The sequence below is a fragment of the Salmo salar genome, chromosome ssa01, assembly GCF_905237065.1.
Source record: "Salmo salar chromosome ssa01, Ssal_v3.1, whole genome shotgun sequence".
NCBI lineage: Eukaryota > Metazoa > Chordata > Actinopteri > Salmoniformes > Salmonidae > Salmo > Salmo salar.
Genome location: NC_059442.1, coordinates 84,427,391 through 84,452,827, shown reverse-complemented (window position 1 = coordinate 84,452,827; position 25,437 = coordinate 84,427,391). Strand labels below are relative to the sequence as shown.

Sequence of the window (25,437 nt, the reverse complement as noted above, 5' to 3'; positions counted from 1 at the left end):
GGAGGATTCATTCAATTACGAGGAGCCCATGTTAGATGAGACCATCTTTAAGGTTTAGGAAGACTGTTTCTTTAAATGAAGGTCATAGCGAAAATCCTAATCCGAAGAGTTATGACTGGACATAGGCTTAGAACAGTCATTGATAAGAATGTAATGAAAATACATGTATTTGTTTTCTTTGATCTAGTTTGATTTTGTGTGACATTTCTGAATCCAATAAAAATAGATGTGTTATAGTATATGTGAAATATTTAGCCAATAGGGTGGATTGTAATGGAAATTATATGATTAATGGTTTGACTAAATGATTTCACCCTGAAAAGTTATAACCGAGTGATTATAAGATGAATGTACTAATGTGTGTGTATTGGAAAAGTTTAAGCTTAATGATTTAGCAATATAGGCAAGACATTCAAGGGAAAAGGGGAACTGTTACCAGACAGAAGACAACTTGTGACCACAGTGAAACTGATAACAGGAAGAAGGTCTCCCCACCCAGAGAGGGGAGAAAACTTTAGGCTTGCAGTAGATTATGTAACATGGGGCAGGATATGATAAGCAATTTATGTGATGGAGAAAACTTGTAAATAAGCATTGACAGTGTTAAAGAAGAGGAGGAGGCATCTGTAAGGGGTATGACATATGATATGACCAAATGTTAGGTATAAAAGGCTGTGTACATTGTATGATATTCAGAGCTCTCGTGAATAAACTTGGTTGACTATTGTAGGCTGGGCCTCCGTCTGTGTCATTTAACCAGAACCTTACAAACTCTGGGGTGCAGACTGAGTAGTTTAATTGAAGTTCAGTTTATGAACATTGGGAACAAAATTCTCATAACAATTACCCATTTATTTGTCTCTGCCTGCAAATTGTCCTACTAAAAGGTAGGCTATAACCTATGTGTGGCTGTCATCATTTTTGCTCCTTCCAATTCCAGTTCAGTAGCCATACCTGCGAGATCAGGTGCGTGTGTGGTCTCAATGAAATAGAGTAGGCTATAGCCTATTTATACGTGGGCGGAGAAGCACGGGCAGTTATCTTTCCAAGGAAATGTAATTCCTAAATAGGCCTATGATTAGGCTATAGTTTACTACATTGCCTAGAATGTATTTTTATTTTTATTGAATATCCGAAACATACAATACACTTGCAGTGAAGCCGCTCAACAACTACACCATACCAGTCATCCAACAGACTCCCATTCAGAGCGACACACAGAAGCATCCAGGGTCAATGCCCTGCTCAAGGGCTCGTTGATAGATCTCCCACCAGGCCAAAAAATGTGAACCCGAACCCTACAAGATCCCCCCCACAGTTCCCCAATCGGCCTAAATATTGATGACCCATATTTCTCAGTCTGAAAATTTTCCCACTCCTAAAAGGTAGGCAATGAAAATAGCTCAGGAGAAAGTGCAAGTCTCTCCAACTCTGCTCTCTTTAAATTACATCTAGCATTTTGCCTGATATAGCCCAGTAATACAATGTAATGGGCAAGTGAGAATCTACTTCTGAAACGGGACAAAACAAAGGCTACAAACATTTCCATACAAACAACATCTGTCAGATAGTGATATGAGGTGGCTGTTATTACTATGTGACAGATAACTAGATGTTAGAGCTGACCTGGCTGTGGTAGCTACTCACTAGTGTAGCTTATTCATTCACCCCAGTTGAGAGGGTACGAAACATTAGCTAACGTTACAGGTCAATTACAATACTAGCTCAGCACTGTAAATAAACAGTAGTTTCATTTTTTCCTGTTAAGTTCAACAGCAGTTACCTTGCCAGCTACATCAGTCAACTAAAAGTAGCCAATTTCTGTTCTGCTTCCTTTTACAACTCGGTGAAAGAGCGCAACATGTACACACTGACTGAACTATGCTCAGCTCTCCCGTGCTGGTCCAGCCAGTCTTCCAGAAGCTTTGCCTTCACACAGCCTGTCTGTTCGCTCTGTGGTGTCCACGCAGTCCTAAATCCAGTCGGATAAACACTCGAAACAGCCTACCCGACTGCTCGGAGGCATCCGCATGGTCCTAAAGCACACAGTGGACAGGTTTTGTATCACATTCCAATGATAAAACTGGGGGTGGACAAAAATTCCCCCCCCTCAGTCCCGTCACCAGTGAAAGTTGCGCCCCTGGATTGAGATAATTCCTTACTTAGCTCACAGTATTTGCCACCATAATCATCTGCGCATAGGCAGAATATGGGTTCTAACAGACAGTGAGGGGACAGAGGTGTCACAGTGATGACAGAAGCCACCTAGAAACAGTAACGAATGAAAAACAAGAGAGTGATAAGCTCTAAGTACATGTGATGAAGATATACTTGATTTGTTTTTGTTGCATTTTCGGTGGCAAAGAGCTTGATGTACCTGATCTTCTTTGATAGGGAAAATCAAACCCCCCACCCATCGACAGCACCCTCGCCACAAAATAATTTCCTGCAGCCATAGGGCAGGGTTGATAGTTCTCTGAATAAATGGGCACCTCATGCATGTTACAATTGTACCCGTGGATGCCACTGAGAGTCACTGTTGTACTACTAATAACCAAAGCCATTATGAGAAGGAATAAAACACAGCTAACCTGCATAAAACACAGCTAACCAGCAACCACATAGGCTACTGACTGCATCATGTTAAATATAATTTTGTATTGTAAGTATCAGTCTATCAAAATGTATTGCTAATAATTAGTCTACATTGTGCAGTGTTGTTATAGAGGAAAGGTAAACCACATGAAATTAATTATTTATCATTTATTGGCCTACATTCTGTTACAGGTTGCTGGCTGTAGTTGAGCTGATTCATCAGGTGTTTAGGTAAATTGTCAAGAAATTGCGTCAGTAAATTCACATTAAAGATGTGAACTAAAAACAAATATGTACATTTTTATCCCGGAAGTCGCCATGCCTGGATTCTGCTTAGTTCAATTCCTCCAGCGTCGCGAAGGCTCAGGGCAACTGGAGGTGGATGTGACGGATGAGGGAGACTATCCAGGAGGAAGACGGCGCACGAGCGACGGACGGACGGATCAGTATACAGGCGCTTCAGACGAAGCGAACAGGTGGCTGCCTAGTTCAACATGGGTAACGCTGACTCCAAACTCAACTTCAGGAAAGCTGTGATACGACTAACAACCAAAACACAGGTTTGTTAACATAATAACGCTCTTTTGTATAGGCCAATGCAGCATTTAAATATTTATGAACAGTTCTGTTTTTCAAGATAAAAATAGCAATTCAAGTGGGCCAGATGGTAGTCTGCCTACAAGTTGTATTTGACACACATGGATGAGTGACATGGATGATTTGGTGGTAGAGAAATACAGTAATGGTTACCATCAGTCCAAAAGCAGAGTTTACTGGTTAAATGTAAACTTTTAATTAAAATGTAGGACTAGGATATTTATATTTTGTTATTGGCTATAAACTGACAATTAGATTAATTGTAGGGTACTGTTATAAATACTGAGAGTTTGTGTCATCAAATAGTGGACTCATAATATCGGCAACAATGTATCTATGTTGTAATCAAATGTAACATTGTAGTCATACTTCTGTAGTTATAATAAACACAGCCAAGAGCCTCATATCAGGTGCAGACAGTCATTCTAAGGTGTATCCTGTTCACAGAGCTATGATGAGATGCGAATATGAATACTGTACATTCGGGGCTGTATTTGAATCGATAATTTTCCTGCTTTACTCATCCTTGATTTAAAAAAATAGAATAAAGGTAGCCTAGAAACCATTTCCAGCTACATTTCTGATGACATGGCTGTCGAATGAGTCATAACACTCAGACAATGTGGCTGATTTAAGATGGGATGAAAGCCATTGATTGGTTAGTTAAATAAGCATTAGTCTAAAGTGCACTGTTTGGGTGACATTTACTCTGTCATCAAGGCAAAACAAGTAGCTGAATATATTGTCTGTACAACAAAACAAAAGTTAATTTCATCATATGTGTTCTTCATTGGGGCAGCAGGTAGTCTAGTGATTAGATCGTTGGACTAGTAACCGAAAGGTTGAAAGATCAAATCCCCGAGCTGACAAGGTAACAATCTGTTGTTCTGCCCCTGAACAAGGCAGTTAACCCGCTGTTCCTAGGCCGTCATTGAAAATAATAATTTGTTCTTAACTGACTTGCCTAGTTAAATAAAGGTTAAATAAAAAATTGGATGGGTTCCTGGGCACAGATCTTAGTCCTGGACTAAAAAGCAATGCTCAATGAAGAATTTCCATCAAAAGGGATTTTTAGTCCATGACCAAGTTTATTATGTCTATATTTATCTGCTCTGCTCCAGAAGGCTACAGCCAAGCAGGTCTCTGAATTAATAATGTACGAGTTAATAGAGAAGGGAAATGGCAGCATCACAACCGTCTGTGCTCCTCAATAAGAGCACACTCGCATGATGTAGAGTGGAGTGACATCTGGGACTGGGTTTAGATGGGGCCTGGCTCTGTGTCTGAGAGTGGATTGACATCTGGGACTGGGTTTAGATGGGGCCTGGCTCTGTGTGTGTGAGAGTGGAGTGACATCTGGGACTGGGTTTAGATGGGGCCTGGCTCTGTGTCTGAGAGTGGATTGACATCTGGGACTGGGTTTAGATGGGGCCTGGCTCTGTGTGTGTGAGAGTGGAGTGACATCTGGGACTGGGTTTAGATGGGGCCTGGCTCTGTGTGTGTGTGTGAGAGTGGAGTGACATCTGGGACTGGGTTTAGATGGGGCCTGGCTCTGTGTCTGAGAGTGGATTGACATCTGGGACTGGGTTTAGATGGGGCCTGGCTCTGTGTGTGTGAGAGTGGAGTGACATCTGGGACTGGGTTTAGATGGGGCCTGGCTCTGTGTGTCTGAGAGTGGAGTGACATCTGGGACTGGGTTTAGATGGGGCCTGGCTCTGTGTGTCTGAGAGTGGAGTGACGTCTGGGACTGGGTTTAGATGGGGCCTGGCTCTGTGTGTCTGGGAGTGGATTGACATTTGGGACTGGATTTAGATGGGGCCTGGCTCTGTGTGTCTGAGAGTGGAGTGATGTCTGGGACTGGGTTTAGATGGGGCCTGGCTCTGTGTGTCTGAGAGTGGAGTGACGACTGGGTTTAGATGGGGCCTGGCTCTGTGTGTCTGAGAGTGGAGTGACGTCTGGGACTGGGTTTAGATGGGGCCTGGCTCCGTGTGTCTGGGAGTGGATTGATATCTGGGACTGGTTTTAGATGGGGCCTGGCTCTGTGTGTCTGAGAGTGGAGTGACGTCTGGGACTGGGTTTAGATGGGGCCTGGCTCCGTGTGTCTGGGAGTGGATTGATATCTGGGACTGGTTTTAGATGGGGCCTGGCTCTGTGTGTCTGAGAGTGGAGTGACGTCTGGGACTGGGTTTAGATGGGGCCTGGCTCCGTGTGTCTGGGAGTGGATTGATATCTGGGACTGGGTTTAGATGGGGCCTGGCTCTGTGTGTCTGAGAGTGGAGTGACATCTGGTTCTATCTGTGCGATGGTGTGCAGAATGGAAATTGTTTCCTCTGACTCACTGTTCTGGTCAGAGCGTCAGACTGCCACATTGTGCATTGCTAGCTACTGGCCATCATGGGGAATATAAAGGATACGAAGACCTGAATTTGTGGTCGCAACGCTGTCACCATTACCACCACATGGGAGCATAGACTGCAGTGTGCAGACTGAGGAGGCTCTTTTTACCATGCTCACATGGTGGGAAATGTCTACAGAACAGATTAAAGAAAAAGTTGCACTCTCATTTATTTTTCTTGCTGTGGATTTATTTGACTAATGTTTTGGCTACAGAGCCTTCATCAGACAGGGTTTTGGGATGGGGAATATATCTGATCCCTGTTTGTTGCCTCATCTCCCCCAGCCTGTGGAGACTACAGACGATGCCTTCTGGGACCAGTTCTGGGCGGATACTGCCACGACCGTCCAGGATGTGTTCGCTCTGGTGCCGGCAGCGGAGATACGAGCTGTCAGGGAGGAATCTCCCTCCAATCTAGCAACCCTCTGCTACAAGGTAATGTAGGGTACTAGGATACAGTACATCCTCTGTGTGTGTATGTGTGTTTAACCTTTATTTGTTCTACCTTGGATACAGTTGGTGTAATAATGCAAGACGATGTACAGTAACAGGTAGGGCTGGGATGATATCAGTATCACAAAAAAAATTATATGGCAAAAATCAGAACATGAAGCAGACCACTCTTTGGTCCTTTAAAAACCTGCTATATGTAAAATATTGTGTGCTATAGCTTGGAAGATAAATAAACGGGACTCTGGATGACAACATAATGATGTTTATTTCCAACATTAGGGCTGTTTTCCTAAATGAGTTCAATCCGCCTCGTGTTTTGATTCCCTGCCACGATACTAATGAGTACCGCGATACTTGCATTGTCCCGGCCCTAGTAACAGGTGTATTCTGAGTGTGTTAAGTAGTGCTGTAATGTAGTAACAGGCGTATTCTGAGTGTGTTAAGTGCTGCTGTAATGTAGTAACAGGTGTGTTCTGAGTGTGTTAAGTGCTGCTGTACTGCAGTATCGGGCAGGTGTTCCACCAGGGTTTGCTTCCAATATGTCTCTAGTTGTTTTTAAATGGTGTGTTTCATCCTTTTCTGTATTTAAGCAGATTCTATTGGGTACCTTGGATACAGATGGTGTTAAAGGAATGCTAGTGTTTGTTGCAGCAGATTAACTATTGTAAATGGAATTGTATGCCTGTGTTGAGCCTCAAGGGTCTACTGTATAAGCCCTCAAATGGAAATGCTTACATAAGCGACAAATGAAGCAGTGTGTGAGAGGGTGTGTTGTATTTGACTAACTGTACATGTTCATTTGTTCATTCCAGGCGGTGGAGAAGCTAGTCCAGGGGGCTGAATCTGGTTGTCCCTCAGAGAAGGAGAGACAGATAGTCCTGAACTGCACCCGTCTGCTCACACGTATCCTACCATACATCTTTGAGGACGAAGACTGGAGAGGGTTCTTCTGGTCTACCGTACCTGGAGCTGGGGTGAGAATACTGTACCATCCAATATAGATAAAAAATCCTGTGTCCTAGAAGTGATCTGTGCTATCCTAGCCCATTGGACATGTAACCCTTTGAAGTTGTGATTTCATTATATATGCAATTTGCGTATCAGTTTATCAGTGGCCAGGGTCATTTTAATTAGGTAAGACTCATTTCTGTGTTCCCTTATTATTTGGAAATTAAGAGGGATGCATTCTCTATCGCATGCTACCAAGGATGCCAGTCTCGCTCTCCACTTGTTGCTCTCCACTTGTCTTTAGCACCTCAGACTCAGTGACCACTTGCAGGGAGAAGCTGTGTGGCGGGGCAGGGGAGAAAGAGGAAGAAGCATCGGGGCTAGTTGCATTAGAAGGGCTGGGAGATGAGGAAGTGTTGGACGGGCAAGGAGGCATGGCTTAGTCAAATTAATAAAGTGGCTCAGCCATACGCTCCTTGTCAGTAACAACCACATCAGCATTAAGGGACATGGGCAGCTGTGAGGAGGAGGGTTTATTCTCCAGGTCTTTCATTGTTTTCCAGAACTTCTTGGGGTTCGACCCACAGAGAGAGAACTCCTTAAAGTAACTACTTGGTCTTCTGGATAGCCTGAGTGCACTTATTTCTCATTTGCCTGAACAACAGCCAGTCAGCCTGGGTATGCGTGTGCCGAGCCTTTCACCAAATGGTGTTCTTGAGGTGAAGTAACTCTGAAAGATCACAAGAACTTCAAGGGGTGCTAGACCCCTGCTTGTTTTATGTTGGAATACAAGAGGCATGATGATGTCTGCTCTGTAACAATACAAATCTTAAGTTCATATGCATGACATATTGCAAAACAACTATGCATATTATGCATAAACAGACTTATTTTTACCCCTTTTTCTCCCCATTTCGTGATATCCAATTGGTAGTTACAGTCTTGTCCCATCGCTGCAACTCCCCTACGGACTTGGGAGAGGCAAAGGTCGAGAGCCATGTGTATGGTTTCCTAGAAACAAGGGAAGGCTCAACTAACCCTTTGGCTCAACTTACCCCACTCTCCCCTACTTGTAACAGATCATTGGATAGAATAGGTTTGTCTTATGGTGAAAAGGATGCTGGTGATTTAGCACGAAACATGCACTGTGGCCTTGGAGAATAGACAGACAGAGGAAGAAAATTCTTCCCAAGACTGGTTTAATTTTCAGCTCCCCTTTCAGTTTTGTATGGAACATATTTTCTTCTTGAATTTGTGAGTGAGCGCCCCACTCTCATACTGACTGTCCCCCACTACTGCAGCAGCTGCTGTGCTGTCTGGTGGGAACTGCATGTATTCAAGTTTTCAAAGCTCTGACCAGCCAGCATTGTAGGATGAGCCCAAGCTGGGTTGTGTTCATTTGGACACACCGTAACAAAATGTTTAAAAACGTAACGCAAAATGAAAATGTGCGTTTCTTATTAGACAAGATCAGGTAGTACCTAGGGCTGTTGCGGTGACCATATTACCGTCACACCCGCGGTCATGAAGGCTGTCAAATTCCACATGACCGTTTAGTCATGGTAATTAGGCTTCTCCAAGCTCTGATGCTGCTTGCTAACTTGCTGGTACTCAGCACTCTATTGTCCCTATAATCACTCTGCCATCAATGCAAATGTATCGAAAATCTAATCAATCACTTCATGAGCTCATGTTGCGCAACATTTCTATAGGCTAACAATTGCAGGAGAAAACAGAGTGATGGCCTCTATTAAAAAGAACAGGATCCCATCAGCTTTCTATAGGCTAGGCCTACTATATTTATTTCTCAACTTTCCTAATATTAAGCACATTGGTTATATTTACAACAGGATTATAGCCTACCTGGCTGGCATGAAAATAAACCATGGGGAAAAACATTTTCCATTCGCTATTTAAGTGCAAAGATTACATGTATTTTTTCCCGCTGCCCCTGTTTCGATACAGGTGCATGATAATGGTCCATTCTAAATAAAAACAAATGTCACACATATATATTATTTGGTATATGTAAAGACAAGATTAAATCAAGAATAGTCTGATGGGTGACAATATTAGCCTATCAAGTATGAATTATATATTATCACGTGTGAATGATGCCCAGCATAAGGATTTATTTTAGGGTGCATTACGGCCAAACAAAGGGGATGCCTCCTTGAAATTCTAGGCATTATCTAGTGCTTGTCAAATTGTAAATGAGTAACTGATGTAGTGTGTACAGCCGGTGCAAAAAAACAAAGCAGAGCTCATGCCTTTTCAATTAACTTTTTAAATCATCATTAGTCGCATCATACAGCCTTACAATGTATTAAAAATCAAAACATATAGCCCAATGTTTGAAGAACAACTAAAGTTACATTAATAACTCTAAATTAAGCATATAGGAATACCTATTTCTTTCTTAACCGCTCAACACATAATAGCCGCATCGTTTGGCAAAAATATAATTTATATTTTATTCAGCTTTGTTCAATTGAATGCCACGGATTTCTAAGGAAATCGTGTCTGCTAAATGAACTAGTGTAGCCCACAGCCATTTGGTTTTGCCAGATCAGGACCTAACATAAAGACAAATCAGAGTATGCTATTCTGTTCTTCTGAAATAGACTATATTTTCTTCATATCCTTTAGACCTGTTTAAAATAAATCATTGATTTATTGTGAAGGTTTAGGCTATATTACATGGATTTATTAGACTTTTTTAAAATGTAGATGTTACAAAGGTCTGCATCAGTGGCTTGTAGGCTATGTGTGGAAGCCAGGAGATGCTAAATGTGTTTATGTCCATTACCGTGAGACCGACGGTTATTTGCTTGACTATCACCAGTTGAGGAAATTTCGTGACCGCTGTAGCCCTAGTAGTACCTCCCCGTTACAGTCCATCTTCTTCCAGGGTTTTTTGCCTTATGAACACGGACCTGGTGTTGAGTCAGTTCACTGTCCCAGGCAGAGAGAACTCTATGAGGTGGGGCTTTCCTTCTCCCTCCATGTCTGATAATTGTTGGACCAGCTGGGTCTCCTGTAACCTGGCCTGTAGAGCACCTCAGCCTGCCTGAACACTGTTTCTATTGTGTCTCCCTCCCCCATCCCTCCCTCCTGGCCAGTGGTTGAATTGGGGAGATATTGGATAGCCTTTAATTAAAGTGAGAGGCTGGATGGGTGAATGCCAAACTATATTATGGGAGTCGGTGTGAATGCGGAATGGATGTAGCAATCGGTGAAGAGGCATTCTCTACTACAGACTGAACTGGTTGGGGTACTATGTTTGTCCCGATAGCTTCAAGGACCCAGGCAGTCACACACGGTCAGGCAGTTAAGGCGAAAGTGGCCTGAAGACCTGGTAAGTATTTGGAATGGGTACTATGATCTCGAAACACAATTGAGTTTGATATTTTTTTTGTCACGCTCATTATTGATAATCCTTAACGCAGTTCTACTTAACCCATTTTATACTACAATGTAAGATACAGTACCAGTCAAAAGTTTGGACACCTACGCATTCAAAGGTTTGTCTTTGTTTTTACTATTTTCTACATTGTAAAATAATAGTAAAGAAAGTAAAACTTTGAAATAATACATAGGATCATGTAATAACCAAAAGTGTTAAACAAATCAAAATATATTTTTATATTTGAGATTTTTCAAAGTAACCCTCTTTGCCTTGATGACAGCTTTGCACACGCTTGGCATTCTCACAACCAGCTTCACCTGGAATGCTTTTCCAACAGTCTTGAAGGAGTTCCCACATATGCTGAGCACTTGTTGGTTGCTTTTCCATCACTCTGCGGTTCAACTCATCTCAAACCATCTCAATTGGGTTGAGGTCAGGTGATTGTGGAGGCCAGGTCATCTGATGCAGCACTCCATCACTCTCCTTCTTGGTCAAATAGCCCTTACACAGCCTGACGGTGTGTTGAGTCATTGTCCTGTTGAAAAACAAATGATAGTCCCACTAAGCGCAAACCAGATGGGATGGGGTATCGCTGCAGAATGCTGTAGTAGCTATGCTGGTTAAGTGTGCCTTGAATTCTAAATAAATCACTGACAGTGTCACCAGCAAAGCACCCCCACACCATCACAGCTTCTCCTCCATGCTTCACAGTGGGAACTACACATGCGGAGATCATCTATTCACATACTCTGCGTCTCACAAAGCCATGACGGTTGGAACCCAAAATCTCAAATTTGGAATCATCTGACCAACGGACAGATTTTCACCGGTCTAATGTCAATTTCTCATGTTTCTTGGCCCAAGCAAGTCTCTTCTTATTATTGGTGACCTTTAGTCGTGGTTTCATTGCAGCAGTTCGACCATGAAGGCCTGATTTACGCAGTCTCCTATTTTGTATTTATTTCACCTTTCTTTAACCAGGTAGGCTAGTTGAGAACAAGTTCTCATTTGCAATTGCGACCTATGAACAGTTGATGTTGAGATGTGTCTTACTTGAACTCTGTGAAGCACTTATTTGGGCTACATATTGAGGCTGGTAACTCTAATGAACTTATCCTCTGCAGCAGAGGTAAGTTTGGGTCATCCTTTCCTGTGGCGGTCCTTATGAGAGCCAGTTTCATCATAGCGCTTGATGGTTTTTGTGACTGCACTTGAAGAAACTTTCAAGGTTCTTGAAATGTTTCGAATTGACTGACCTTCATGTCTTAAAGTAATGATGGAATGTAGTTTCTCTTTGCTTATTTCAGCTGTTCTTGCCGTAATATGGACTTGGTCTTTAACCAAATAGGGCTGTCTTCTGTATACCACCCCTACCTTGTCACAACACAACTGATTGGCTCAAACGCATTAAGAAGGAAAGAAATTCCACAAATTAACTTTTAACAAGGCACGTGTTAATTGAAATGCATTCCAGGTGACTACCTCATGAAGCTTGTTGAGAGAATGCCAAGAGTGTGCAAAGCTGTCATCAAGGCATGGTTGAGCAGGATGGTTGATGATGTCTCTCTCGGCAGGATGATGATTATTAATGTGTCCTTGCTAGATGAAGGTGATGATGATGAGGAGGATTGTGTCCTAGGATGAGCATGATGATGATGTCTGTCTTCTAGCAGGATGAAGGTAATGATGATGGAGCGAGGCCCCTGGCTGAGTCTCTCCTCCTGGCTGTATCTGACCTGCTCTTCTGTCCAGACTTCACCGTCCAGAGCCACAAGAGAGCCGGCCCGGTGAGTAACCTCCTACAGAAAAGCTATGAGAGGGGGCATCCCGAGTGACGCAATGGTCTTAGCCACTGCATCGCTATGCCACTAGAGATTCTGGGTTCGAGTCAGGCTCTGTCGCAGCCATGGGGCGGGGCACAATTGGCCCAGCGTCATCTGGGTCAGGGGAGGGTTTGGCCGGCAGGAATGTCCTTGTCCCATCGCACACTAGCGACTTCTGTGGCGGGCCGGGCACAGTGCACGCTGACACGGTCGCCAGGTGTACGATGTTTCCTCCGACACATCAGTGGAGCTGGCTTCTGGGTTAAGTGGGCATTGTGTCAAGAAGCAGTGTGTCTTGGTTGGGTTGTGTTTCGGAGAACGCACGGCTCTCGACCTTCGCCTCTCCCGAGTCCGTATGGGAGTTGCAGCGATGAGACTGTAACTACCAATTGGATATCACGAAATTGGGGAGAAAAAGGGGATAAAAAAAATATTATAATAAATAAGAAACACTATGATGACCAGTGTTCCTTTCATGAGAGAAAAAACAAATAAACTACTTGACCAGTTTGTATTTTTTATTTGATATTTTATAAACAATACAAAACCCATACATGCAAACGATAACATCATACAAACATCAACTAGATCACACCTGCCCAGACCCACTAGCACATACCCCCATCTCCAGTGCCCGCATCACTCTCTACCACATGGCCTCAAACTGCTCCATTTTGTTTCTCTCCATAGCCCACGCACTTTAAAATGTTTTGATAATAAAGCATTTGCACTTTCCATTGAATTTTGTCTGCATTGGTCAATCCAAAATTGCTTTTTAAAGCTGTCATTGAAATAAATATTTTTCCTATTACCAAGTCATTTACAGTTTCTATGCCTTTAGTTTTCCATGTAGACCAATTTATCAGTGAATTCTGAAAAGCTATCCAAGGATTGTTCTGGGGATGAGCATTCACATCTTCAATTGTACCTATTTGTTCTTCTAGTGCATTTAACTATATTTATTAAGAAAAAGCCTTGGGTAGCTAGTTCATACAATTCCACGTCTGGAAGGTTAAAACCACCCTCAGACTTAGAAAGATATAAAACGTTCCTTTTTATTCAATACATTTTTAATTGCCCATATAAAGTCTGTTATGACCGAGTATTCTTTTTTTTAAAGAATGTCTTCGGTTTGGTAATTGGTATTACTGAAAATAAATACAAAAACTTTGGGAGCCATGCCATTCTGAATAGGTTAATTTAATTCAATCTGCTTTCATATTGTTGAGTAATGTAATAAAGTTATCTTTATATATTTGTTGTTTGTTGTCACTTATTAAGCATCCTAAGTATTTAAAGGATTGCTGCAGATCTTGAGTAATTTTTATTTTCCTATTGCCATATTTTTTTCCCCACGTTAATTTTGTATCTTGATTGTAGTATTCAAAAATATATATTTTTTGTTGCAAAGGGGGCATTGAGTTTTCAATATTGGTCAGGTATCACAGGAGATTATCTGCAAATAAGTTAAGTTTATATTCATGTTTACCATTACTGATACCTGTTATGTTTGGGTCCGGTTCAATTGCCAGTGCAAACAGGAGGGGGAGAGGGGACATCTCTGTCTTGTGCCCCTTTCTAAAGAAATTTAATCAGATAATGTACAGTATTATTTGTGTATATTATAGCTTTTTTCCATTTCAACAGCCATTATTTATTAACCTATAGCTTGTTTTTTGAGTATTGTATTAAACTGAAACATTTTCTTGTATTTGTTTGTCAGTGTCAAATTTGAATAAATACTGTTTGATATGTATCACATCTGGTAAGACTTTTGCCATTCTATTGCTTATAAGCGTTATTATTTTATTGACACAATTTAATAAACTTAAACTTGGGTCTATAATCAGTAACAGACTCTCCAGATTTTCCTGGTTTTAATATAACTGAAATAACGGTTTAATACATGGAACTAGGAAGTACTGAATTGTGTGACGTGTGCTGTCATTTGTGTAAATAGAGGCGCTACTTTGTCCCAAAATGTTGAATAGAATTCTATGGGAATGCCATCCATTCCTTGTGCTTTTCTCTGCATGAATATTTCTTCTTGGGTGATCTGTTTTTAGTGATTTCTTTTTTTGTCTGCTGATAATTGCTTCAGAGTTGTTGAGGCTATGAAGGCTATAGGGGCCATCCAACCGTTTAATTTAAGTTTGTATTTAATTTTGCGGGGGAAAATTGTAACTCAAGATCTGCTCACAAAAACGAGATTATGCAGACGTTCGCATTAATATCAAGTTTAGATTAGTCCCTAAGTGAACAGAATGTCCCATTAGACCCCTGTTGTGCTTCCATGCAGTGTGTAATGCACCTGTTAGCTCCCCTGTGCAGACTAGGCTCCAGGGTTAATGAGTGACTTAAGTCTTCAGTGTGAGGTGAGGTGTGACCCTGAGCCATGTTTGTCAACTGGGCTGAGAAAGGAGGAGGGTGGTGGACACTCCTTATCCGCTGTACAAACACCTCTATGCTGTTGTTGCTGGCCACACAGGGCCCAATGGTGTTTGACAGGGCCGTGAAAATAAAATGGTCACCCTCCCTATCCTCCAGTTGACCACTCACTCACAGCTACTCAACATACACACGTGCATGCACACGGAAATGTCACACTCAGTGGAGCACTTGATGGTGTGAGGAATAGAATGGACAGCAGAGTTGTGTGGAGCAGAGTGGCGATGGAGAATATCCAGGGGCTGTGTGTATTCTGTGTATCCCTATCGATTCAAGGATCCAGGCAGTCGCACACAGGCAGTTAAGGCTGAATGCTAACTATTTGGAAAGGCTAATTTGATTGCCTGAGGAACACGCACAGACACACACACGCAATGTCTATCACTACCAAGGTTGGAGTCAACTATTGATTAGAGTGAATAATATCATGACAGAGTTCCTACACAACTGAACTTAATATAGTAATCTATGAGGATTAAAAACGGGGCTGCATTTGACACTCCTTCTAGGCAGTTAAAATCTCTCTCTGCGGAGGTGTTGGACAATAGGTGGGCAAAGTCAGATGAGTGCTCAGCTCAGGCCACTTGTAAAATCACAAGGTGGACGGAAGTGTGAACAAAGTTGTGTTCCAAATGACACCCCATTCCCTATATAGTGCACTACTTTTGACCAAAGCCCTATAGGCCCTGGTCAGGAATAGTAATCTATATAAAGCAGGGATGGGCAACTTTGATGAGGGTGGGAGCCATCAAAAATTGGAAGTCATCATGAGCGGCAGGTCTGCGTAACCATATCTGTACCCACACATGCAGTCAGAGCCGGCCCTATCCTTTGGGGGGGGCCATAAGCAACATTTTGTTGGGCCCCAAACCCCCCCACCTTGCGAGCAAAACATTTCAGCGGCCCTCCTCTTGGCAGTGGAGAGAAGTTTTTGAGTTTATTTCCTGCAATTCTACATTTTGTTGTGGGGCATTGAGAAAATGTTGCCGTTTTAAAGAAAGTTTGCTGCAATTCTACACATTTTGTTGTGGGGCATTGAGAAAATGTCCAGTTTTAAAGCAAGTTTGCTGAAATTCTAGACATTTTGCCATTGGGTGGAGAGAAATATTTGCAGTTTTTACTATGATATCTGAATGAGAGTGGATTCAGGTCGGTTATTCGGCCATGATTACTACAAGTAATTGACAGGTAGCCTAGTGGTTAGAGCGTTGGACCAGTAACCGAAAGGTTGCAAGATCAAATCCCTGAGCTGACAAGGTAAAAATGAGTCGTTCTGACCCTGAACAAGGCAGTTAACCCACTGTTCCTAGGGCGTCATTGAAAATAAGAATTTGTTCTTAACTGACTTGCCTAGTTAAATAAAGGTAAAAGATTAAAAAAAGTTTAGATAGCTGGCCGCTAGAGTAACTTACCAGTTTGCGAACTGACATTGGCTAATTGAGTGACAGTCAGTGACTGACATAACAAAAGAGAAACTGCTGATGCACAACCAAATTTTGAAATTGCTCCTTGTGTATTCTAATGCTCAACAGTAAGTTGAGACACAGACTGAGTCGTTCCCCCCCCCCCACACACACACACACACGAAAGGTCTGCCAGTTGCCCATCCCTGATAGAAGGGATAGGGTGCCATTTGGGAATCAGCCACAGTCACTCTGCCTTGTGCACATGACTATGTATCCCCCTGTCGATCAGGCTATTTGTCTCAGTTGACTGCTACTGTAGTGCCATGCTCCATCTTGCCAGTCACCCGTTCATTACCGACAAGCTCCGATGCATTCAGTTCATGATTTATCTCACAGGCGCAGCACCCCCGTCACTCTGTTGATATGAATAAAGCACGGTCCGCCATGTCCTTTGTGATCTCTGCACTGTAGGGTGGCAATAACCGATATCCCATTTGACATTCATTAATTATTTACATTACACATTGTGCAGTGAACCATGTTTTATAGTAAACCAAGCAATCATTGTTCTACATTAGTGTAACAACATTCATTGTAATTTTGTAGGATTTCATGAGAAAAAAAAAGAAAAACGCTTGATTAGGTTTGAAGGTCACATCAGTGTTCTCTTGTTTCCAAGGAAACAGAGGAGGACATGCAGTCGATAGACAGTTGTGAGTACATCTGGGAGGCAGGGGTGGGGTTCGCTCAGACACCCCCTCTCGACTACATCCACGACCTCAACAGGTGAGACCACAGCACCAGGGAGGATGGAGAGAGGGCATCTCTGAATTCCTAGATCTACTTGTGTAGATATGAGAGGATTGGATAGATATAATTAGTACGGCGACAATTCCACTTGGCTTATCGGGGGGCAAGATGGAACTCCCACTACATTGCTTACACATATCCAACCCTCTCAGATCTACACAAGTGACTAGAACAGTTGGGTTTCAGTTGGTGGTCAAAAATAATGTAAAATGACCAGGAATAATAATAATAATAATAATAATAATAAATAAAATAAAATAATTGATTCAGAAATTCTGTTCCCAAGTATTCCCACAAATAGAAATGTACATGATCATGTCTCAATGTAATCAAGGTACAGTATGTATTTGAACTATAATGTCAATCTCTTTTTGGGCTTACTTGTGGTAAATTTGCAATGTACAAATTATTATAATTATTTTCTGAAAACTGACCGTTAGCTGGGATTGAAAGAATCAGCCCCGTGGCTAAATCTAGGTGCCTACCTCTGGCCTAGAGGGTAGGGGCAAGGGGTTAATTTGGGATCTTTCTCTCCACTGTCCTGGTCAGGACGGAGCTGCTGAAGCTGCTTCTGACCTGTTTCTCTGACGCCATGTACCTGCCCCCCTCTGCTGAGAACAACATCCTCAACCGCTGGGTTACCTTCTTCAGCTCTACAGATAACAGGTAACACACACACTTTATGACTGATTTGGTTTCAAGCGTGTGTGTGTGTGTTACACTCATCCTAACCTCTTCCTCCCCCTCCCAGACATGCCCTGCCTCTCTTCACATCTCTCCTAAACGTGGTGTGTGCCTATGACCCAGTGGGGTACGGTATCCCCTACAACTACCTGATGTTCTCTGACTACCGAGAGGTGCTGGTGGAGCATGCTGTCCAGATCCTCATAGTGACTCTGGAGCACGAGGCCGGGGCAGCTGCAGCCACAGCCCAACACAACCTGGACCACTTAGACTCCCTCTCTGCCTATGCGATGGAAGACAAGGAGGTAAGAGACCCTGAATAACTTCCCCAACAGACATCAAACTCATTCCACGGAGGGCTGAGTATCTGTGGGTTTTCACTCCTCCCTTGTACACGATTGATGAATCAAGGTCACTAATTAGTAAGGAACTCCCCTCACCTAGTTTTCTAGGTCTTAATTGAAAGGAAAAAACTAAAACCAGCAGCAACTAGGCCCTCTATGGAATGAGTTTGACACCCCTGCTTTACATCTCAGCTACTTATGGAGAACTGGACAGGAATAAGCAACATGGTGGTAGCTCCAGCTTGCCTCTGGTCACGTGGAATTGTTAGTTGTTGTATCATCTGATAACTTTTCTCTTCCTTGTGTTCTCAGCTTGTGGGACCAGACAACCTGTTTGTAAACTACCTGTCCAGGATCCATAGGGAGGAGGTAGGAGACTAATGTACACTGCTCAAACGGTCAATCCAGAGCCATATGGCTCAATGGGTCAATCAGAGGTCCTTGTTTTAACCCTTCAAGTCACCGTAAATTGATAGGTTGTTGTTTGTCCTTCCTGTCTTTCCCCAGGACTTCATCTTCATCCTGAAGGGCCTGGCCAGACTGATGACCAACCCTCTGATTCAAACCTACCTGCCCAACTCTACCAAGAAGATCCAGTTCCACCAGGAACTCCTGGTGCTCTTCTGGAAGCTCTGTGACTTCAACAAGGTTCGGACTGGAGCCCTAGCACCGGCATCCCCTCATTCCTATATTGAAGGATACAACAGTGCTGTAGTAGCCTTAATACTATCCTAGATGGACTAGTAGTCTCACCCCATCACTTCTAGCCTGGTCCCAGATCTGTTTGGGACTTCAACAAGGTTTCGGAGCACACAGAGTTCTTCTGCCTTAAGACCATCCTAGGTCATATGGTTCTTAGTTTCTGTTCTAGCCTCACTCTTCACAGCTGTTCCCTCTTCTAGCCTCACTCTACACAGCTGTTTCCCCTTCTAGCCTCACTCTACACAGCTGTTCCCCCATCTAGCCTCACTCTACACAGCTGTTTCCCCTTCTAGCCTCACTCTACACAGCTGTTCCCCCATCTAGCCTCACTCTACACAGCTGTTCCCCCATCTAGCCTCACTCTACACAGCTGTTCCCCCATCTAGCCTCACTCTACACAGCTGTTCCCCCATCTAGCCTCACTCTACACAGCTGTTCCCCCATCTAGCCTCACTCTTCACAGCTGTTCCCCCATCTAGCCTCACTCTTCACAGCTGTTCCCCCATCTAGGCTCACTCTTCACAGCTGTTCCCCCATCTAGCCTCACTCTTCACAGCTGTTCCCCCATCTAGGCTCACTCTTCACAGCTGTTCCCCCATCTAGCCTCACTCTTCACAGCTGTTCCCCCATCTAGCCTCACTCTTCACAGCTGTTCCCAACATTAGTGGTCCTTAGTCGTATATTTACAGCTCATTGAATAATAATAATTTTGCATCTCTCATTTCGGTTCATTTAGAACAATGAGGGTTGTCTAGAGAGTAGGGTAAAGTGGCACATCTGTGTTTGTTAGGTGCCACGGTCTCTGGAGCTCTGTGCTGCACACTGCCTCTCACATCCATCCACCTCTCAACACTTTCTGCATCCCGTTTTTCTACCGTTCTTCCCTCAACACTGTGCCATCTGTCAGTCTGTGCTACCTGGTACATGCCTCATTGCGTTGCACATTGATTACATGTTTACATCCTCCTCGCTCTCTCATCGGGTATGCACTGAGGAGATGAGGTGCCTTTTAAAGTGTTTCTCCAAATAAATGTTTAATGTTTCATTACTTATGTTTGCAGCTTCTCTAGAGAGCAAGGTCTTAAAGATTCTGATAATAATTTAGTTTTAACTTTGACAAGTCTTGTCTAAAGTGTTTGTGTCTAACCTCTGGGTTTCTGTCTGTCACATTTTTAAGTACAGTACTGTTGTTCCTAACTGTTTGCACACCGTACAGGGGAGACTATTCATATAATATTGAAGCTCAATCTCTTAGCCCCTTTGTGGGATCCAAATAAAAATAAAAAAACATGTTTATTTTTTGTGTGTTTCAGAAGTTTCTGTTCTTCGTGTTAAAGAGCAGTGATGTTCTGGATGTCCTGGTGCCTATCCTGTTCTACCTGAATGATGCACGAGCTGACCAGTGTGAGTAACACAGAACTGTCTGAGTTGGTGGCGCTGAGAGATATGGCAGCTCTGCTTCTTGCTCCTAAGCAACTTTGCAGTTACAAGCATTTTGCTACACCTGTAATAACATCTGCTAAATAGGTGTATGTGACCAATACAATTTGATTTGCGTGCATGTTCCGAATGCAGTCTGTGTATGTTTTGGGATTGTTGGGTACTAGGTGTACATGCATTCTGTCTTAGTTTATAGTGTGTGTGTGTGTGTGTGTGTGTGTGTGTGTGTGTGTGTGTGTGTGTGTGTGTGTGTGTGTGTGTGCGCAGCTTGTATGGGCCTGATACACATTGGTGTGTTTATCCTGCTGCTGCTGAGTGGAGAGAGGAACTTTGGTGTGCGTCTGAATAAAACCTACTCGGTACGAGTCCCCATGGACATCCCTGTGTTCACTGGAACACATGCTGATCTGCTCATCATGGTGAGTAGTGCTACTGGTGCTGTCTGGATGGGAGATGTCTCGGTGCTTCCCTGGATGGGTGTGGGGTGAGGGAATTATATATTTTATCATGCTCTGATGAAGGTCTTTTTTGACCAAAAAGCCTGGCACATAAACTGAAACTACCACTGATTCAACTGTGTGGAGACTATTCATAGTACACTATTAAGGTAACTGTGCACAGTTGCCTTATGTTAGTTCATTTGTGATTGTCTAGATTTTCCACAAAATCATCACAGGTGGACACCAGCACCTGAAGCCTCTCTTTGACTGCCTGCTTACCATCATAGTGAATGGTGAGTGCTCCTATTCTATTTAAATCTGTGGGTGAGTGTCTGACTGTCAGTCAAATGGTCACCACCTGTTGGCAGCATCTGGGTATTGCAGTTTCTTGACACCAGTAATCCACCATCCTACACAGTGTCTCCCTACCTGAAGAGTCTGTCCATGGTGGCAGCCAACAAGCTGCTCCACCTCCTGGAAGCCTTCTCCACCAACTGGTTCCTGTTCTCTGCATCCCAGAACCATCATCTGGTCTTCTTCCTGCTCGAGGTCTTCAACAACATCATACAGTATCAGTTTGATGGTAAGGCCTGGCTGTAGTTAGCTCGGGTCCCATATCTGATTGTGCTCTCTTTCCAAACATGGCAATGAGTGACAAGGATTTGGCAAGACAGCACAAAGTGATCTGGGACCCAGGCTCTATAGTCTCATGTTGTCAGTCGTCACACAGTAGTAGAGCAAACCTGGGGTCAAGAGGCTAGGTTGGCTTACACCTCCAAAGATTTTAGCAAGCAATGACTGGGCAGTATGGGAACTACACCATCTCTTGGTGGGCATTGGGATTGTTTCAACTTGGTTGACGTTAAATGACCAGACTGACACTATCTAAGAGCACTGACACTATCTAAGAGCACTTTTTTTACATTATAAACCTGCCCACTGTTTGTTCCTCCCCCTTCCAGGTAACTGTAACCTGGTGTACACCCTCATCCGCAAGCGCCACATCTTCCATCAGCTGGCCAATCTGACCTCTGACCCGGTCACTATCCACAAGGTAAAGAGAGAGAGAATGTGCCTGCTAATGTAAAAGTCTATACCATACAACTTTGTCCATGTTACAGTGAACAGTGGATCTTAAAATTAATAATGGCCAGCACCCAGTTGACACAGTTGCAGTTGAATCATTGAAGCTTTAATTGATAATTTTCTTCTCCATCCACATAACAAGGCCCTAGAGATGAAGAAGACGACGTTGGCTCGTATCTCCCGTACCAACTCCCAGGAGACCATCTCCATGGATGGGTCCCGACCGGCCGTCCCAGCCAAGCCAGGGACCCTCAAAGCCAGCCTCGTGGCCATACCAGGTACCCCCTCTCCTCTTTGGAGCTCTCCATGCATGCATGTATTTTGCAAAGTACATTTCCCTATGGTATGTTAATGTTTTCTATTAACTTGGCTTTGCCGGTTGTCCACTAAGCTTCACTAACTTATATCCTATCACTCTACAACTCAGTTCATCACAGATATTGGAATTCTCTCAGCCCTTTTTATTAAAAAAAACAGCAGTTGATTTGGTTTAGTCATTTTCACCAAATATCATAGCAATCCCTTATTTGACATCAGTTTTGTTTCATTGTTAGAAACCATTGAACAATTCTCTAAGAGTCTGCTGTCACTGTAGCTATTGACAAGCTGACAGAGAAGGCTCAGGTCTCTGAGGATGGCACCATGGTCTGTCTCCAGCACAACACACACTCTCCACAGATAACCGCTGACCAGAATACACACACTCTGCAGCCTCAAACGGCTGGTGACCAGCACAAACGCTCTCTACAGTCCGCTGACACCAACACCAGTGGTATAGCAGGAGCCAGCGACACAGAGTCCAACTCAGGGAGAGACAACGAGGTAAGAGCTCTGATTGGGGAGACTCATGAACCCAGCTCACTGGAAAGCAATCCATGGGGGAATGATTTAGTGAATTACGAACATGTATCAGGACAAAATATATACAGAATGCAACTTCTCAGTGACATGATTTTGTAAAGAAAATGCTGTTGAGCCTAGTGACTACCACAATGGTTATTCTTATTCCTGTCAGGAGTCCTTTCATCCAGAGTCGGGCCCAGCCAGGCGTTGTTTGTCCAGAGTGGCAGAATCTGCTACAGACTGGAACCCTACTCCAGACTGGGTAAGAGCCCTCCCTCCCCTTTCCATCCAACCCTAAACATACAGTACATTCACAGCTGGGGTGTTATGTACATCATTGGTAAGATCTTTCCTTCTCTCCCTCCCGATAGATGGTGACCTGCTCTCCTTTCTCTGTACTGTTCTGTCAGGTCCTCTCCTGGAAGAGTAAGCTTCCTCTCCAGACAATCATGAGGCTGCTACAAGTCCTGGTTCCTCAGGTGGAGAAGATCTGCATAGACAAGTAAGGGAGAAGGATCCTAATCTTTCCAACAATGTAAAGTGGGCGGGGGGAGGGGGTTACTTTTCAATTCAAGAGCATACGACAGAGCATCTGTAGTAACCAATAGGATTATGTGATTTTGATTGTGGAACCCATAAGTGACCAGAACACAGAGTGATCAATATCGTTCCCTAGAACTGGATTAGCATGGATGAGATATACCAATACATTTAATCTAACCTGCCCAGGGACTACAGTTAAAAATTTGTCATCTGGCTAAAACTGCCACTTTTACAGTATTGTTGATTAATGTGCACTGTCCCTGTAAAACTAAAGTATATGTCTATCTCCTCCAGGGGCCTGACAGATGAGTCAGAGATCCTGAAGTTCTTGCAGCATGGTACCCTGGTGGGCCTGCTGCCTGTGCCACACCCCATCCTCATCCGGAAGTACCAGGCTAACGCGGCCACTGCCATGTGGTTCCGTACATACATGTGGGGTGTCATTTACCTACGGTAAGCAACATGGGCCAAATGAAAAGGGAAAGATTAAAATATTTGAAAGTTATGACAGTAAATACTTGTAGTAAAAGACCCAATCCATGTACAGAATGAATAAGACAAGACACTATAGATTAAGTTAAGATCTACTTTGGAGTAATTACAAAAGAGCAGTGCAGGGTATTCCCGAATCCCAAAAGCAGGATTATTAAATTGGCCAGCTAACTTTGATTAATAGCCACATAACTTGATTTTCTGGTTGATAAAGAAATCAACATTTGTATGTTGGTTGTTGTCAAGTCAGTTGTACATTTATCATTATATTTCTCAAAATTATGAAGTTATTTCAAGCAATTCTGGTAATCTGGCAAACTATTTGATCCAGCTATGTTTACCAGCTCCCAGGTCTAGGAATAAAGTGTACCAGCTGGTGGTCAGTCAGTGTGTTTGTCACATCTACTTGCCGAGTCACTTATTCCATGACTCACAGGTGATTGTGAGTGATTCTCTCAAATTGAATCTGATCTTTATTAACGATGACATGATTCCTCCCTCTCCTTTCCCCTGGGCTTTTGTTGTTACCGTAGTAACGTGGATCCTCCAATCTGGTACGACACCGACGTCAGACTGTTTGAGATCCAGAGGATCTAACTGGAGGAGGTGAAGAGGTCTCTAAGACTGTGTCTGAAATGGCACCCTGTCCCCTATATAGTGCATAGCTTTTGACTGGAGCCCTATGGACCCTTGTCAAAAATAGTGCACTATATAAGGGGATAGGGTGCTATTTGGGAAGCACACTGCGTCTCTCTGGAACTGGGTTGTCTGGCTGGTTCCCCCTCAGAACCACCAACTCATAACCCTCTCCTGCCATCTTCAAACCTGAACAGAAGTCTGGATGAGGAAGAGGACAGATGAAGATTAAATGGACATACCTGCTCTAGAAAACAAGAATTGACAGTTTGTTTTGTGCATTTTGTTTCTTGCCAACCCGTAAATCATCATGTAATAAACCACTTTTACTACAAGCTGTCTGCTACTACAACTGCCAAAAGATCTGCCATATCAACCCTCTACTGGTGTGTATTTTCTGTCAGTATATTCCTTCACTTCTTCAACCTTGATGTATCTTTTTTTGCCAAACAAAAACCATGTATACACTACCGTATGTATACGTTAGGTAATCTGCCATTTAAGTTTTTGTATGTTTTAGATTATGTATTGCACTTATTTTCAGTATCTCCTTTTTCAGGGAGCTTCATTATTTCCCTCTTGTCGCTGTAAAATGTATTTTTATTTTGGTGTGAAATAGACTTAGACTAGCGTGAGCCTCACTAAAGGATGCAGCTTTATGAAACCTGTCACGTCTGAATTAAAAAGGCAGACTAGTGCTGAATCCCAAATCGCCCCTCCAATTCCGTGTTCACGCGGCCCATTCATCATATGCACACGTGTCCCAAAGCTGAGGGTGTGAAAATAATGGATGGCTAATTAGATCCCCCGATAGCCACTTTGACCGAGTCAGCTATGCTGTCCGCTTCAGAGTGATGTGGTATCTCATAACTCACTGCGTTATTTTTGAGTTTGCATAATTTCACACAAAATAAATGTGGTGTGGCTTGTTATGAGCCACCTGTATTTGTTTGTGTCTAATGTTGAGGCTTTACACATGTAACATTAAATACTTCCCACATTAAATGTTTGTTACCAAGGTTTATATCTTGTAAAATGGGGATTTTTCTCATTTGAATTTAATGCTTGTTTTATTATTGAAATGTGGAACATGAATTGCGTCATTCAAGTCACAAGTGTCCTGAAGTTGATGGGTTTCTTCGATCCCCTCGCCACTCTTGAAGTCCCCCTCTGTTTCACCAGAAACACATGACAATGGAGGGCCTTCCAAGCGAGTTGGTAGAGGCAAGTGGCTGGTTTGCAATTCACCATAGGTGCACTGACCAGGACCTTGGTGAACTGAGACAGACAGGGAGGGATATCTTTATGGAATGTATTGGCTTTTGAACTGTAGGCAAATTGCA

General features: G+C 43.1%; 1 protein-coding gene across 5 annotated transcripts; it reads left to right on the top strand.

The window, feature by feature from the left end:
- The first annotated feature begins 2,844 nt into the window (after positions 1-2,844).
- On the top strand, positions 2,845-25,099 carry LOC106611817 (protein HID1). Of its 5 annotated transcripts, none has more exons than XM_045723469.1 (22): positions 2,845-3,155; positions 5,873-6,022; positions 6,853-7,014; positions 10,284-10,346; positions 10,471-10,512; positions 12,068-12,184; positions 16,754-16,860; positions 17,434-17,550; positions 17,636-17,873; positions 18,225-18,281; positions 18,420-18,560; positions 19,928-20,018; positions 20,322-20,473; positions 20,709-20,787; positions 20,913-21,077; positions 21,457-21,548; positions 21,723-21,858; positions 22,176-22,402; positions 22,596-22,685; positions 22,795-22,925; positions 23,261-23,419; positions 23,992-25,099. In XM_045723469.1, exons 1-22 carry the CDS (start codon positions 3,090-3,092, stop codon positions 24,053-24,055), a joined length of 2,646 nt encoding a protein of 881 aa, XP_045579425.1. In that variant the 5' UTR covers positions 2,845-3,089; the 3' UTR covers positions 24,056-25,099. The 5 variants fall into 5 exon arrangements, with proteins under 5 accessions (XP_045579425.1, XP_014067891.1, XP_014067899.1 ...); XM_014212416.2 differs by having other exon boundaries at positions 2,848-3,155; positions 22,834-22,925; XM_014212424.2 differs by lacking the exon at positions 10,471-10,512 and having other exon boundaries at positions 2,848-3,155.
- Positions 25,100-25,437: the final 338 nt, after the last annotated feature.

What these genes read in the sequence shown, in the direction of transcription:
- LOC106611817 (XM_045723469.1), top strand. Translation starts at nt 3,090, where the DNA reads ATGGGTAACGCTGACTCCAAACTCAACTTCAGGAAAGCTGTGATACGA. An exon ending in TGATGCACGAGCTGACCAGT is followed by an intron (nt 20,019 to 20,321) that starts GTGAGTAACACA and finishes GTGTGTGCGCAG; the next exon opens with CTTGTATGGGCCTGATACAC. An exon ending in GAGAAGATCTGCATAGACAA is followed by an intron (nt 22,926 to 23,260) that starts GTAAGGGAGAAG and finishes TATCTCCTCCAG; the next exon opens with GGGCCTGACAGATGAGTCAG.